The 14,025-nt window shown below is 37.7% G+C and overlaps 1 protein-coding gene and 1 pseudogene across 2 annotated transcripts; both read right to left on the bottom strand.

Moving 5' to 3' along the window:
• Positions 1-1,078: 1,078 nt before the first annotated feature.
• Positions 1,079-3,044, bottom strand: LOC113725618 (peroxidase 64-like). Of its 2 annotated transcripts, XM_027248886.2 has the most exons (4): positions 2,554-2,903; positions 2,255-2,443; positions 1,883-2,045; positions 1,079-1,661 (listed from the first exon to the last, which is right to left on the bottom strand). In XM_027248886.2, exons 1-4 carry the CDS (start codon positions 2,749-2,751, stop codon positions 1,264-1,266), a joined length of 948 nt encoding a protein of 315 aa, XP_027104687.2. In that variant the 5' UTR covers positions 2,752-2,903; the 3' UTR covers positions 1,079-1,263. The 2 variants fall into 2 exon arrangements, with proteins under 2 accessions (XP_027104687.2, XP_071930680.1); XM_072074579.1 differs by lacking the exon at positions 2,255-2,443 and having other exon boundaries at positions 2,554-3,044.
• A 2,832-nt stretch (positions 3,045-5,876) lies between these two features.
• Positions 5,877-12,222, bottom strand: LOC140005878 (receptor-like protein Cf-9 homolog; annotated as a pseudogene).
• Between the last annotated feature and the right edge of the window lie 1,803 nt (positions 12,223-14,025).

The following is a 14,025-nucleotide window of genomic DNA, read 5'->3' as shown; positions in this document are numbered from 1 at the left end:
TGTTATCAAATATAAAATGTTGTTCAAATTTTGCTTGACTAGTTGATAAATCAAGTTCGAATGACCTCTTACCACACCAAATTCGATTCGAATATCAAGTATTTGGTTCATTGTTCAATCTTAATCCCAAACTGGCCTCTGGTGCACATATATTCTTCTTATTGCTTTCTTCAAACACAAATCAATCTATATCTATACTTTATTAAAGGATTAAATGCAAAAAAACTCCCTTGTGGCATTGGGAAAAATCAACCAGGCACGTTATGATTTCGAAATGTCTACATAACCCTTTGATACTTTAAACTAATATGAAATTTCACCTGTAACTTGTATGTGACCTGCAAGTGATGTATTATCATTATTATTTAATATTTTTCTTTTCTTTTCTTTTCATTTTTGTTTTATTTTTTGTGCTCAAATTCCTTTAACTTAACTATCATGGGTGTTTTTATAAATTTTGAAATTTTTGAGAAATTTTTAAAATTTTTAAAAATTATTCATCCTCTATCTTCATCTTTCCTCCCCCTCCTCCACTTGCCACCACCACTAACCGCCTCTTGCCACCACTACCCTTTCCTTCTCTCTCCATCCCTCTCCACTTCCCCCTTCCTCCCCGTTTTCCTCATTCCCCTCCCTAGTTCAAGAAAGTGTTAAATCTAGGCAGTACACTCACAAGAGTAGAGATACACTTTTGTGGTTTTAGTGGTTTGTTCCATATAGTTTTATAAAAGAAATGAGTTTATAGTTAATTTCATAACTATGAGAATAGGTATGATTTAGTTATAAATATAGTTGATTCATTACGAGAGTAGGTTTCACATATAATAGGAAATTACGTCATAATTAGCCAAGAGAATAACATTCAATTAACCGATAATTTTATTTGCAAGAATAGTGAGGAATTCTATAACTCTAGCAGTTTTTTTTATTGTTTTTTTTATTACTTTTATTAGCTAGGAAAAGATAAGCCAAACTAGCTAACTACACAATAATTGTTTATTTATTTTGCCTTTTTTGTCATTAAAATGAAATTCATAGTTCAAGTGTCTCTTTTTTGAATCTCCTGAAGATTTGTGCATCCATAACAATCTTGCAAATAAATATACTATTAAATTACACACTTAACCTTAAGCAATTCTACCAGACAAGGTGTAAAGTATGTTCTCTTATCTAGTTAATTTTAAGAACTCAGAAAACAAACTAAAACGGCGAGTCAAAGAGATAGCCGTAGCTGACATGATGAATTCGCGTCGAAGAAGTTACCTAATTAACAACTCTACAATTCAACCTGATCTCTTTTCCACTACCACTTATGCTACTCATCTTGATCATAGACTTGACAAAGGCTGTATAAAACTCTTCCTGGGAATTAGCGAACTTTGAAACCAATGCTTTTGTAGTTGTAGCGGTCGATAAAGCTTCATCTGAAGAGAAAATACTCTTGCCTAGAATGATTCGCTTGTAGTATATGTTGTCAAACGTGATTGCCGAAGAATCCAAGCCAGAACCTGCACTCCTCACCTTGTTGTGCATGGGGCAAACTTTCCTCAAGCTGGCTGCAAATGATGGCTGCAAGGAGGGATCTACATCATGAGTGGAGTTAAAGTTGTGGATTCTGTTCTGGAAGGATGAGCAGTGAGCGAAACCTAGGGTGTGGCCTCCTGCATATTAGCAATCAAATTATGTTTTTTAGTAGAGTCGTGATCTGAAAATTGCGGGCAAGCATGCATGCATCAACGGTTGGATCAGGACTTGAGAATTGGTAGGCTTGTCATGTGTGACTGTGTGTGTTTTGTGTGTTCCTGCAAGGGAAGTTGCCAATGCTGAAGGAGAACATTAACTAATGAAGATTACTAAGAGCAAAAATTAATTTGGGATTAACCTGAAAGGGCCACTAAATCTTCCAGTGATAGGCCTCTCTTAGAGAAACTTTGCTGCAATTGAGATATGTTAAAGGTAGGATCAGGCAGTCGTACAGTTTCAGTGGCCTTTGAAATCCTGCCATCTTTTCTACCTTTAGGCACATTCCAACTGGGACCTCCTGACTGGAACATTTAGCAAATGTGAGTGTAGTCAGAGCACCACACCGACACACAGAATATGCAAATGTGAAGAAGTTACAACCAAACATCGGAGCCTATCAACTTGTCAAGACTTTAACCCTCAACCGGTAGGATTGATCAGAAAGTAGCTGTAAGTAAACTATAGTATAATTCTGTTCCAACTATCATAGGGATTAGTCGGTGACACTCACTAGTGCAACTGCATCTCTAGCAACCAATGCCAATATGTCAGCACAGGAGACAACACCAGGGCACTGGGATTCTAATTCTTTTTTTGCATGGTCAATGACATAGAATGCGTGCAATGAAATATTTCGACGCCCGTCTTTTTCAGCTTTGTTCTTAGCTGTTGAGTTTAGCAGCACAGAACCATCGCATCCCTTGAATAGAAAAATATGAATGGGTAAAATTGTAGCTATTATAACTGTAGACATGAGGGAATCCGCAGAAGATAAATGAAATGAAAGTAATAGGGTTAATTAGAGATTACTCTAATAAAGCAGTCATGGAAGTGCATCCGAAGCAGTGCCGCTGGAACGGTCTTGTCATTCATCATAGCTTTCTTAACTACTCTGGTGATGATTGACTCAACCTCTGGGCATGTATGATCATAGTAATTTGTGCTGAGTGCAGCTGCAAATGGAGAAAGCACCCATGATATTACCAAAACAAAAACTAGCGCAAGCATTGGCCCCAAACCTTGCTGATCCTGCCGTTGTGGATAGTCTTAATTGGTTTGCTTTTGCGATGTTTTTCTCAAGATAAAGAAAAAGCCAGAAGAGGTATATTTATAGGCGATCGAAGGGGAGAGATTGAAATAGAAATTGAAAAAATTGAATAAACATTTATTGTGGTCATCAAGAACAAGTCTTCATTTGATCTGGTCTTCAAAGTGTTGCTAAATGACCTTCAGATTTAGACACTATGACTTTGTCTTCAAATGAACAAGTATGTGTACCGTTTCACTTGATTACCTTCAATCCTTGTATTTACTTCACATGAATAAAAAGAAGTTCTTCCCATCATCAGAAACATTTCTTTTTTTTTTTTTTAATGAATCTCACTTCTTTCCTCTTCTACGAGTCTACTGGGGTCTGAAATTACTTTCCAGCGTTGCTACTCATTGTAAAATTAATCTGAGTTCTCGATAACCAGTAAGGGTTTTATCCCAACCCCCGAATATTGATATTCATATTCTTACATTTAGGATATTTAGATTTGGGCTCATCTTAGGAATAATTTGGGTCGCCAGTTTTATAGGATAATAATAGTCAGGTAGTGATTTCAATTAGCTGATGAGCTTTTTCCAACGTCCATTAAACATGACAACGACAATAATATGAATTGCGTTGATGAAGCCTTTGATTTCTTCCTTTTTTTTTATTTTCTTTAAATAAATGTATTGGTGAAGATATTTCTAGGTTTTTGGGCATACATACATTAATTGATCACTTTTTAACTGACAATCAAATGTGAAGGCACGCACGCACGCTATGATACGGGATTTTTCAAACAGTGATATTGAACAAGTATGCAAAACATAATTTGCAGTCCTAATTTAAGAATTCCCTTTCAATCGCTATCGACTGTGGGCTTAGTATTGACTCAGAAGCTAGAACCGAGTAAACAAGACCATGACACTATGACCACCTCTATTGGTGGTCTATTTCTTGCTATTAAGCATATAACATCAAAACAGTTTCTGGGCATTCAATATGTTAGATCATGCCTTAATTATAATGTTGATCTCAAACTACTACGAAATGAGACCTTAATTTTGTAATGATTGTTTTTAGGAGTTTTTTTTTTTTTTTTTTAAGTGGACGTGGGAGGGATCAAACTCGAAATATCTCACTTACACTCTCTTCTCCATCAACCATCCAACCCATCCCCCTCCTCCCTCCTCCCATTTGTAGGATTTATTGGTTCAATGAAATTGAGAATTTATCCACCATTTGAGATTTGACGACACTGGTACTAACTTATTATCCACTAGCTCTCAAAAAAAAAAAAGTCATTCTATATAAAATTGCCACATTAAATTTCTACATTGAAGCAATGTCTATTTGGGTACAGGCCTACAGTATGGGGGAAAAAAATAAAGAAAGAGATAGGGAGAAAGTAGTTAATCTTAAAGAGTTATGAGTGTTCGATATATTGCTCATAAGTATGTTAGTTTTTGCAATTTAGGAGAGATTTGAAATTTTACTAACTACTTTAGCAATAAAGCTTTTCGAAAGTATTTTAGAAGACTATATATTAAGAAATTTTTAGAAAGATGCGTTTTGTTATACGGTTGATAGGTTAGAATTTTTTTTTTTATACGAGTGTATTGTGCTTTAATTGCTGTATTTGAGCTTTAAGTGTAAATGAAAATTGCCTGGTTTTGTCTTGTGTCGGCTTTGGTTGGTGGAAGGCTTAATTTGATAGGAAACGGACCAAAATTGTGGAAAAACTTGAGCTCAAAGTGGAAGTCCGGAATTGAGACCGGACTTGGAGGGGAAAAAACGCTTGCAAACATTAGTTCTAGCACTTCTCTCAGGAGATTCAAGAATCCAGTTGGAGATCAAGACGCTGGGTGGATTTGGAGCTTCATTAATTGGGAAGTTATTTCATTCTCTTCATTCCAAGTCTTCTATCTTTAATCTTGAATTCTTGGTCTACTCCCAAAATTATGACATAGACTCTCTTTCGCCCCACAGAAGATATTATTGTTGGAATCTAATTATATATATATATATGTTTTGGTATTCCAAACAGTATATCTGTTGAATCACAGAACTAGGAATCCACTTCTTTGTTGAATCACCAAATTGTATAGGGGTTGATTTAAGGCCCATTTTCAAATCATCTTTTTGATATTTATCATAGGAATATCAAAAGCTTAGTACACACTCATTTGAGCCCATGGCAAGGGAATAGACAAAAACCACTTGCGCGTTTACGAGCCATAGAAATTTAGCACTTGTAAATGACAAGCGAGGCATGAAATAGGTATATTAACGGGTGCCCAGTTCAAGATTGAATTTATTATCTACATATTGCAGATCGTACTAAAACGGTAAGTTTAGTGATTAATTTTCGATGAAAAGTAGTGACATTCAGGTTGAACCGTGAGATTGGGGATAAATTTTTCAAAAGGACAATCCCATCACAAAGTACTTACCAGAATTGTCCTTTTGAATTATGATCTTAAAATTTCAAATCAATGAAATTTGTAAAGCTTAAAATTGGTAACATGAAATTTATAAAAAAAAAAAGCTCTTTACTGGCATTTTATTCTTATTCTTTTTGTATTTCAGAGTTGCAACCGTATTTTCTCATTGTTGATTGTTTTTGCTTTTCAAAATTCAACATGATTTTCGTTTTCTTGATGGCCTGATCCTTGCAAAATTGAATGTCAACCGTCACTCTTGAAGGGAGGCATTTGAAGACACGATGAGTTTGTAGTCTTTTGATGGATCATTCTCGTAACGTACATTGGACAACTTTCAATATAAAGCTACAGATAAAATCGCAAGGAACCACAATCACTTGACGCTCTGAGACTTGAAAACCTGGGCATTAGAAACAAGTAACTATTACAGCCTAAAATACACAGCACGTACGACTGGAAATGAACCAAAACTTTTCCTTATTTCCACTCCATGGGTAGACCTGGGCATTATAAGTCATATTTTTCGAATTAGCCATACCAAAAACTTGTCATTCAAAAAGCTATTGTGATTGAGGAAAAAATAAAGAAGAAGGATAATAGGGGTAGAAAAAGAATGCTTTGCTTACCAGTTACTGTAAATTATTGCACTGCCCATCTTAAGTGCCTATGTGGATCCATTTCCTCGGTCGCCTTCGCAGTTTGAACGACTCTTCGACAATCAGTACAAACCATCTTGGTTTTCCAGTTGAGAATATGAGACCTCCCATAACTAATCCGAGCACCAATCCACAGCCATATCCCAGGAGAACAGCTTTCCAAGTGAACCCATCAAAGAATTCAGAATCATCATATTGTTCTTCAGCTACCCATGGCATGGCTGGTGGTGGTGCCTCTGTATCTCCACAATCTTTAGCCAGCGGAAATCCACACAAGTCCAAATTCCGTCTGTATGAATCATCTCCAAATGTATCAAAGTGCCTTCCTCGTGCAATGGGTCCAACTAGACGATTTTCCGAAAGGTTTAAGAATTCAAGAAAATCCAAATTCACTAGCTCCATAGGAATGGTTCCTTCAAGTCGGTTCCAAGAGAGGTCCAGAGATTCAAGCATGCGCAAATTCCCTAATGCCTTGGGAATTGGGCCACTGAAGTTGTTATGAGAGAGAGTGAGTGTTTGAGGAGAATGAAGGGATCCGATAATCTCTGGAATTTGTCCTTCGAATCTGTAGCTTGAGAAGTCAATTGCTGTTCGAGTTATTAGGACTCTTTCAAGACTATACTCCACCCCTTTGATAACCAAACTCACAGAATGGATGTAATAATCATTACTGACATTTGACCTTCATATACTGGAATTCCTTTTGGTCATGCTTTGAACTTTTCATAGCTTTGAAGTTGCTGAGAATTTCTTCAGGTAGAGCACCAGTGAGCTCGTTGTGGGATGCATCAATAATTCTCAGCTGAGGAAATGGACTTTTAGTTTGGCAATTGCCAATTGCTCCGTGAAATCGATTAGATCTCAATATTAGGACCTCCAGATTAGAAAGAGTTTCCAACCAAATTGGAAATTTATCATCTATCTCATTGTTCCCTATATCAAGGAGTTCCAGACCTTCACAATGAGCTAAAGATCGTGGCAATGGCCCTTGCAATTGATTGTCATTCAACACAAGGAACCGCAAAGAGTTTCCTTTTGAAAATGTTGTGGGAATGGTGCCAAAAAGCCTATTATTTCCCAAATCCATAATTTCTAGATACTGGCTGGAGTTTCCCAAGCATTGAGGAATTGGACAAGACAAATTGTTATTTGACAAATCAAGAATAGTAAGAAGACTTGATTCACAGATAGAAGAAGGTATTTGACCCCGAAGTGAGTTGGAACTCATGTCTAGATACGCGATAGAGGGAGTTACGAGTAGTTGGTCTACAATGCCAATTAAGAAGTTATGTGAAAGGTTCAAGTAGACTAGAATATCCCATGTCTTGGACAAGAACCAGCCTGGGATTTCGCCATGAATCATATTGGATGAGAGATCTAGATAAGATAAGCTCTCCGAATTTCTCAGAAACTCTGGAAATTCCTTAATTTGGCAAGAAGACAAGCCCAAGAATCCCAAATTTGGATAGGGAATGTTCATATTGTTGGTAGTACGTGTTCCATGCTGCTTCACCGTTAAAAGCATTGTTTTGAAGCTTATTGAAGTCCACAAGCAAGTCTTGCTCAACCCCAATAAAATGGTTTGCTGAAAGGTCAAGGAAAGATAGGTTCGGAAGTGTAAAAATTGATGGAGGAATTGAACCGCTTAGTTGATTGTTATTCAACAAAATCATTGATAGTGACCTACTTTTAAAATCTTTGATTTCCCCCATCAGTAGATTACTAGAGAGGTCTAAACTCTCAAGATGCCTAAGGTTGCGAAGTGAGTTTGGAATTTCCCCAGCCAACAAATTGTCACCCAGATGCAATTCAGTAAGTTGTGTAAGGTTGCCAATTGATTCAGGAATGACACCAGAAATTTGACAGGATCCTAGATTCAAAGAATTTAAGGACACTGCACACCCCTTTAAATCTGGCAATGCAGCAGAGAAACTTGTGCTCGATAGGTCTAACTGCCTCAGAGAATAAAAAATGCTGCAGTTCAATTTCGGTAAACTAACAGTAAGATTCTCATTGTCACCTAACAAGAGAACTTGCATATTTGGCAGATGGAAAACATTACTTAATAGATTACCTCTTATTCCAGTACCCTTGAGACTTAGATATGTCAAAGGTGAAGAAAAATTCGTTCTTAACTCGAATGGGATGCTCATCCACGAAAGCGACAGCTCTTTTAATTGGGTTAAGTTCTGAAGCATTGCTTCAAAACTGTTAGGTTCATATCTTAGAACCCAACAACCCATAGAATCACATGGAAAAAGGGAAGGGAGATCAAATGAAATTAGATTAGATAGGTATGATATTTCCGAAGCAACTTTACCATCGAAAGATGAACTTGAGAGATTGAGGTGGGCCAGACTTGTCATCCAACCAAATCGATGTGAAATCCGTGAACCAATGAAGTCATTAAAAGCAAGGTTGAGGCGGCGGAGATGGGAAAGATGGAAAAGGGTACTGTTTGGAAGGATGAGACCCTGAAGGTGGCTGCAACTCAGATCGAGCCCAATAACGCGACCAGTGATGTTGTGGCATGTGACACCGTCCCAATTGCAACAATCTGTGTCTGGTTTCCAATGTGTCATCTTTGGGTAAGAATGCTGATCCCACTTGTCACAATAAGTAGAAGCATAAGTTGATGCATTTATGCTAAACGTTTCCTTGAATTGAAGCAGTGCAAGAGCATCATCATGATGGCACAAATGATCTCCCAAGAAAGTGAAACTGATCACTTCTTGAGGTTGCCGTAGAAAGAAGAAAAGTAAGCAACTATAAAATGTTATTTGTCTCTTCGTTCTTGCTTGATAAACCTTGAACCATCATGAATGTTATATAATGCTCTACTCTTGCTCTCTCAGTAGGCAATAACTGAGAGAACTAGTCTAACTCATGGCTTGACTTGATCAGTTTTAAAAATGAATTAATCTTTCCGAGTAAAGCTTTTAAAATTTCCAGCGGTCTTTGTGGGTTTTCGTATCAATAATTATTTAAGACGTCTATGACATAGTTTAGAGAAGAGGTAGAGGAACATTGAATATTTAGGACGCCAATGTAAAAGCAATTGACTACGCAGAATATGAAGCTTGAAGATGTATACTGATACAATGCGAAATACACAGGAAGAAGTTGATGTCTGAATTAATGTTTTTAAGAATTATGCGAAACTTTTGTTAAGTTGCTCATCTCGCCATAACAATATCTGACTACTTAATTAAGGAGGTGTTTAGCATTAAATTTTGTGCTCAAAACTAAAATTCTCCGTCCCTCAAAATCTTGGATTTCTGATTGTAAATGGGTAAATTACTATATATCCAGAATCATTCGCAGTTGTGCTGACAGCCACGGCCAAACGTCCTTTTAATCACAACCTGCAACTCCAAATTTTCACTAGTCAACAATCAATCTTCCTAAACATTGTTAAATTAAACGGTATGATGGAATCCTGGACCGCAGGGGTGCTGATTTTTCCACCCTCAGGATTTGGAAAGATTGCGAAAAAGTAATATTTAATTTCCCTTGTACAAAAACTTTTTGGCAGCTTTTACAAGATTTTGTATAATTTAAAGCTTTATTAGTTTGAACAGCAACTGTTGTTTTGGTTTAAAAAAAAGAAAGAAACAGACACCCCCTCCCCCCCATCCCCCTCAAAAGAAAAAAAAAAATGGAAACAGACCCCTCTAAAGTCTTCATCAAGAACAATAAAGTTCTGGAGGCACTACATCATACTAATATAACAAGTTAGAGCAACTAATACGTGCTAAACCCGTCGTATTTAAGCTGCGGCTGATCTCTATTTGACAGATTCTATAATAAACTTTTCGATTGTTGACTTGCTCCAATTTATACAAGTATTTGATGCTAATTTTTTTCTCCACTAAGCACAAATCCTTTGAGTATGACTATAGAAACATATTTTACCAAAACGAAAACCAAAATTTAGAAAAGTTTGAACTGCAAGAATCGCCCGATCCACTGAACTTTTAAAAATGCTCCCACTACGCCATTCCATCTAATTCTTCCCATCAAATTTGACAATACAAACTTTCATATAATGTGCGCTCCCCCAATCAATTACCTATTCTTCAATCTAAAAATGAAGCAAGATTATTTGCCTCTAGAGTTTTCAGAGTTTCCTCCAACTACTCCCCAAATATGATCAATAAAGAAACTCTGAGAAAAGATGTAAATATTCCTAAAAAAATCTGGAAATTTTGGGGGATTAGGAGAAGGAAGAGGTTTCATATCCCTATCTGAACATGAGGATTTTACTTTGAGAGAGGAAAATTTTTAAAAGTACATAGGAGTTCTTTAGCTTCTAAACAACTGGCGACATATCAGTGATGATAAAAAAAAATCATAAGCAGAGATCGTTCGTGAATTGGTTTTGTCAGTAATCCTATTGAACTGTTTTTGCCTTCTATAGCTTCTCATAAAGTGTTGCAGTAGATGTTAACATTCCACATAAAGAGCTCGAATGAAAAATTTAGATTGTGTAAAATGCAATTGAAAAGAAATTTTGGAAAAGTTTTCCCATGCCTTTCATGACCCTCAGGCCTCAAAATATATACAAAGCAAAGCCAAAATAGAAAAAGGTAATGGTTCCTACTTCTATCGTAACTACCAAAAGGAAATCAATTCCTACTCTATCTCGACTACCAAAACAATTACCAAAGAATAATTACCAAAAACAGAGCTCCTATCTTTACGCAATTACAGCCCAAATATATGCACAAAATATACACACAATATTCTGCAATCTCCAATACCCCCCTCAAGTTGGTGCGTGGAGATCTCGAACGCCCAACTTGTAAAGAAGATACTCGAACTGTTGTTTCCCAAGCGCCTTGGTGAAAATGTCGGCTAACTACTCTGAACTACGTACATATGTAGTTTCTACATTTCCATTTTGAACTTCATTGCGCACAAAATGACAGTCAACTTCTATATGCTTTGTTCGTTCATGAAACACAGGATTTGCCGCAATATGCATGGCTGCTTGGCTGTCACAATAAAGTTTCATAGATCTAGAATGCATTACCCCTAGAGAACCCAACAACCCTTTCAACCATTTTAGTTCACAAATCGTGGTGGCCATAGATCGATATTCCGCTTCAGCAGATGACCTGGACACAGTATGTTGCTTCTTAGTTTTCCAGGAAATGGGTGAGTTTCCCAGCAAAACAAAATATCCAGTGAGTGAGCGACGAGTTAATGGGCAACTTGCCCAATCAGAATCACAGTATGCGCGCAGCTGTAGATTGCAGTCTGATCGGAGAAATATACCTTGCCCAGGTCTACCTTTCAAGTAACGAACCATGCGCAAAGCTGCTTCCCAATGTTCTTCTTTTGGCCTTTGCATAAACTGAGCAAGAACATGCACACCATAAGACAACTCAGGTCGTGTAAGTGTCAAATAGATCAATCTTCCGACTAAACGTCTATACTTTTCTGGGTCTGTTAATGGCATGCTCTCCGCCATTGCCAAGCGATGATTCTGCTCCATCGGAAAACTAGTTGGTTTGGAACCCAATAAACCAACTTCAGTAATAAGATCCAACGCATATTTGCGTTGACAAAGAAAAATGCCACTCTTATTTCTGGCAACTTCCATACCTAAGAAATATTTCAATACTCCCAAATCTTTCATATGAAAGCACTGACATAAATATTTCTTAAATTTCTGAATTGCAGCACTATTATTTCCCCCAATCACAAGATCATCAACATACACCAAAATACATATTTGTATGTTGTTTTGATTCAGAGTAAACAACGAATAATCAGAATAAGATTGAGTAAAGCCATACCGCTGCAAGGCATTAGTGAGTTTAGCGAACCAACACCTTGGAGCTTGTCGCAAACCGTAAAGAGACTTTCGCAATCGACATACCTTTCCTGGTTGGGGAGTTGTAAAACCCGGAGGCATCTTCATATACACTTCCTCTGCTAAATCTCCATGTAAAAATGCATTGTGAACATCCATTTGGTGGAGTTCCCAGTCCTTCGCTGCTGCCACAGACAAGAAAGTTCGAACTGTTACCATTTTTGCAACAGGAGCGAACGTCTCATTGTAGTCAATCCCCTCAACCTGATTATTGCCAAGAATCACCAATCGTGCCTTATACCGCTCAATTGTTCCATCAGAATTATACTTGATTTTGTACACCCATTTGCTACCGATCGCTTTCTTTCCTGGTGGTAGATCTTCCACTGTCCATGTCCCATTCTTTTCAAGCGCCTCAATTTCACTTGCCATAGCTTGTCTCCATCGAGAATCCTTCACCGCCTCACCATAAAAGGTTGGCTCTTTACCAGCTGTTACTGCTGCTAAGAATGATCGATGACGCATAGAAAATTTATCACAATTCAAATAATGCGCTATAGGATAAGGAGTACCTGAGAATGGAATTGGTGTGGGTAAACATGCAGAAGGGCTTATGCGTCTAGCAGTATATGTCACATAATCTTTTAGACGACTAGATGAGCGCTTTATTCGATGACCTCACCCAAGTTGTTCATCAACTGCCTCAATCTCTTCAGTTGCAGCACCCTCTCTTTCTTCGTTATTCTCTTCACTGTGAACCCGGTTTGTGATTTCTGATGTTTCACTTGGAATATCTTCTATCAGAATGTCTTCTCTTTTATCAACCACTTCCTCTATGGTGCGATCAAAGACTTCAAAAGAATTTAGCCCCGGAACACCTCGAGGTGCATCTGGTGCACTATCATATGGAAACTCATTCTCTGAAAATACCACATCTCGCGAAACAAAGTATTCACTGGTATCAAGATCATACAATCTCCATCCCTTCTTACCAAAAGGATATCCCATAAACAAACAACGCCGACTCTTACTCCCAAATTTATCCTTGTCTCGATTCAAGTCTCGAGCATAGCACAGACACCCAAAAATTCGAATATGCTTGTAACTGGGTGGTTTGCCAAACAAACATTCGTAAGGTGTCTTATTCCCCAGGAGTTTGGATGGAGTCCGATTTATTAAATATCCAGCGGTCAGCACACATTCTCCCCAAAATTTAATGGGAAGATTTGCTTGGAATCGCAGTGCTCTAGCTACATTCAGAATATGACGATGTTTCCTCTCAACACGCCCATTTTGCTGAGGTGTTCCCACACATGAAGTCTGATGGATCATCCCATTTTCAGCAAAATAATTTTCCAAGCAGGTGAATTCCTTGCCATTATCACTTCTAACAATTTTCACATCCTTGTTGTACTGACGTTTGATCATAGCAAAGAAATTTCGAAGTACACGTTCCACTTCAGATTTAACCATTAACAAATAAATCCACACAGCTCTTGAACAATCATCAACAATGGTTAAAAAATATGATGCACCACATGAAGCAGGAGTTCGATAAGGTCCCCATAGATCACAATGAATCATCTCAAAAATTTCATTTGCTTGATTTTCACTAGAATAGAATGCTGCCCTAGTCTGCTTGGCCCTTAAACAAATATCACATGGTTTTTCTTTAACTAAACTACTACCACCAGAATTAACCTGAGAAAGTAACTCTACTATTTTTGTAGATGGATGTCCCATTCTCCTATGCCACAGGTCAATGGTTTCTAGACGATTTGCATTACATGCCTTGATTTCTGCCATAGACTTGAGGTAGTAAAGCCCTTCGCGTCGTTCACCCACTCCAATCACCATCCTCGAAGCAGGGTCCTGTATAACGCATAATTGTTTAGTGAACAGGATAAAACAATCTAATTCATCAAGCAATTGTGACACTGAAATTAAATTGCAATTCAAGTTTGGGACATAAAGTGCATTTTTCAACTTTATGTATTCACCCAAACGAACCGACCCTTCTTTTAAGGCCATTGTTTGGTTGCCATCCGGCAACCCCACTGCACATCCCAATAATTCTTTCAAATCAGTCATACATGCTAAACTTCCTGTCATATGGTGGGAGGCGCCTGAATCAATTATCCAGTTCAAAGAATTCTTACCAGACAACTTCTCATTGGTACCCGATTTGCAAGAATTTAGCAAACTTAAAAAGGCAGCCCACTGGTCGCTACTCATCAATCCATGCGCTGCATGTTCCCCTTTTGCAGCTTCTGCCGACAAGGAGGACTGACTAACCATCTGAGCAGAGTTAGCTCTAGGTGCACTCCC

The sequence above is a fragment of the Coffea arabica genome, chromosome 1c (genome assembly GCF_036785885.1).
Source record: "Coffea arabica cultivar ET-39 chromosome 1c, Coffea Arabica ET-39 HiFi, whole genome shotgun sequence".
NCBI classification, from domain to species: domain Eukaryota; kingdom Viridiplantae; phylum Streptophyta; class Magnoliopsida; order Gentianales; family Rubiaceae; genus Coffea; species Coffea arabica.
The sequence above is the reverse complement of the archived record's forward strand: the minus strand, read 5'-3'. Positions and strand labels throughout refer to the sequence as shown.

Excerpts from the sequence above, each read along its gene's own strand:
- LOC113725618 (XM_027248886.2), bottom strand. The coding sequence starts at position 2,751 with ATGCTTGCGCTAGTTTTTGTTTTGGTAATATCATGGGTGCTTTCTCCA. Across the intron at positions 2,046-2,254 it reads CTAGAGATGCAGTTGCACTA|TCAGGAGGTCCCAGTTGGAA; the intron begins GTGAGTGTCACC and ends TAAATGTTCCAG. Across the intron at positions 1,662-1,882 it reads AGATTTAGTGGCCCTTTCAG|GAGGCCACACCCTAGGTTTC; the intron begins GTTAATCCCAAA and ends GCTAATATGCAG.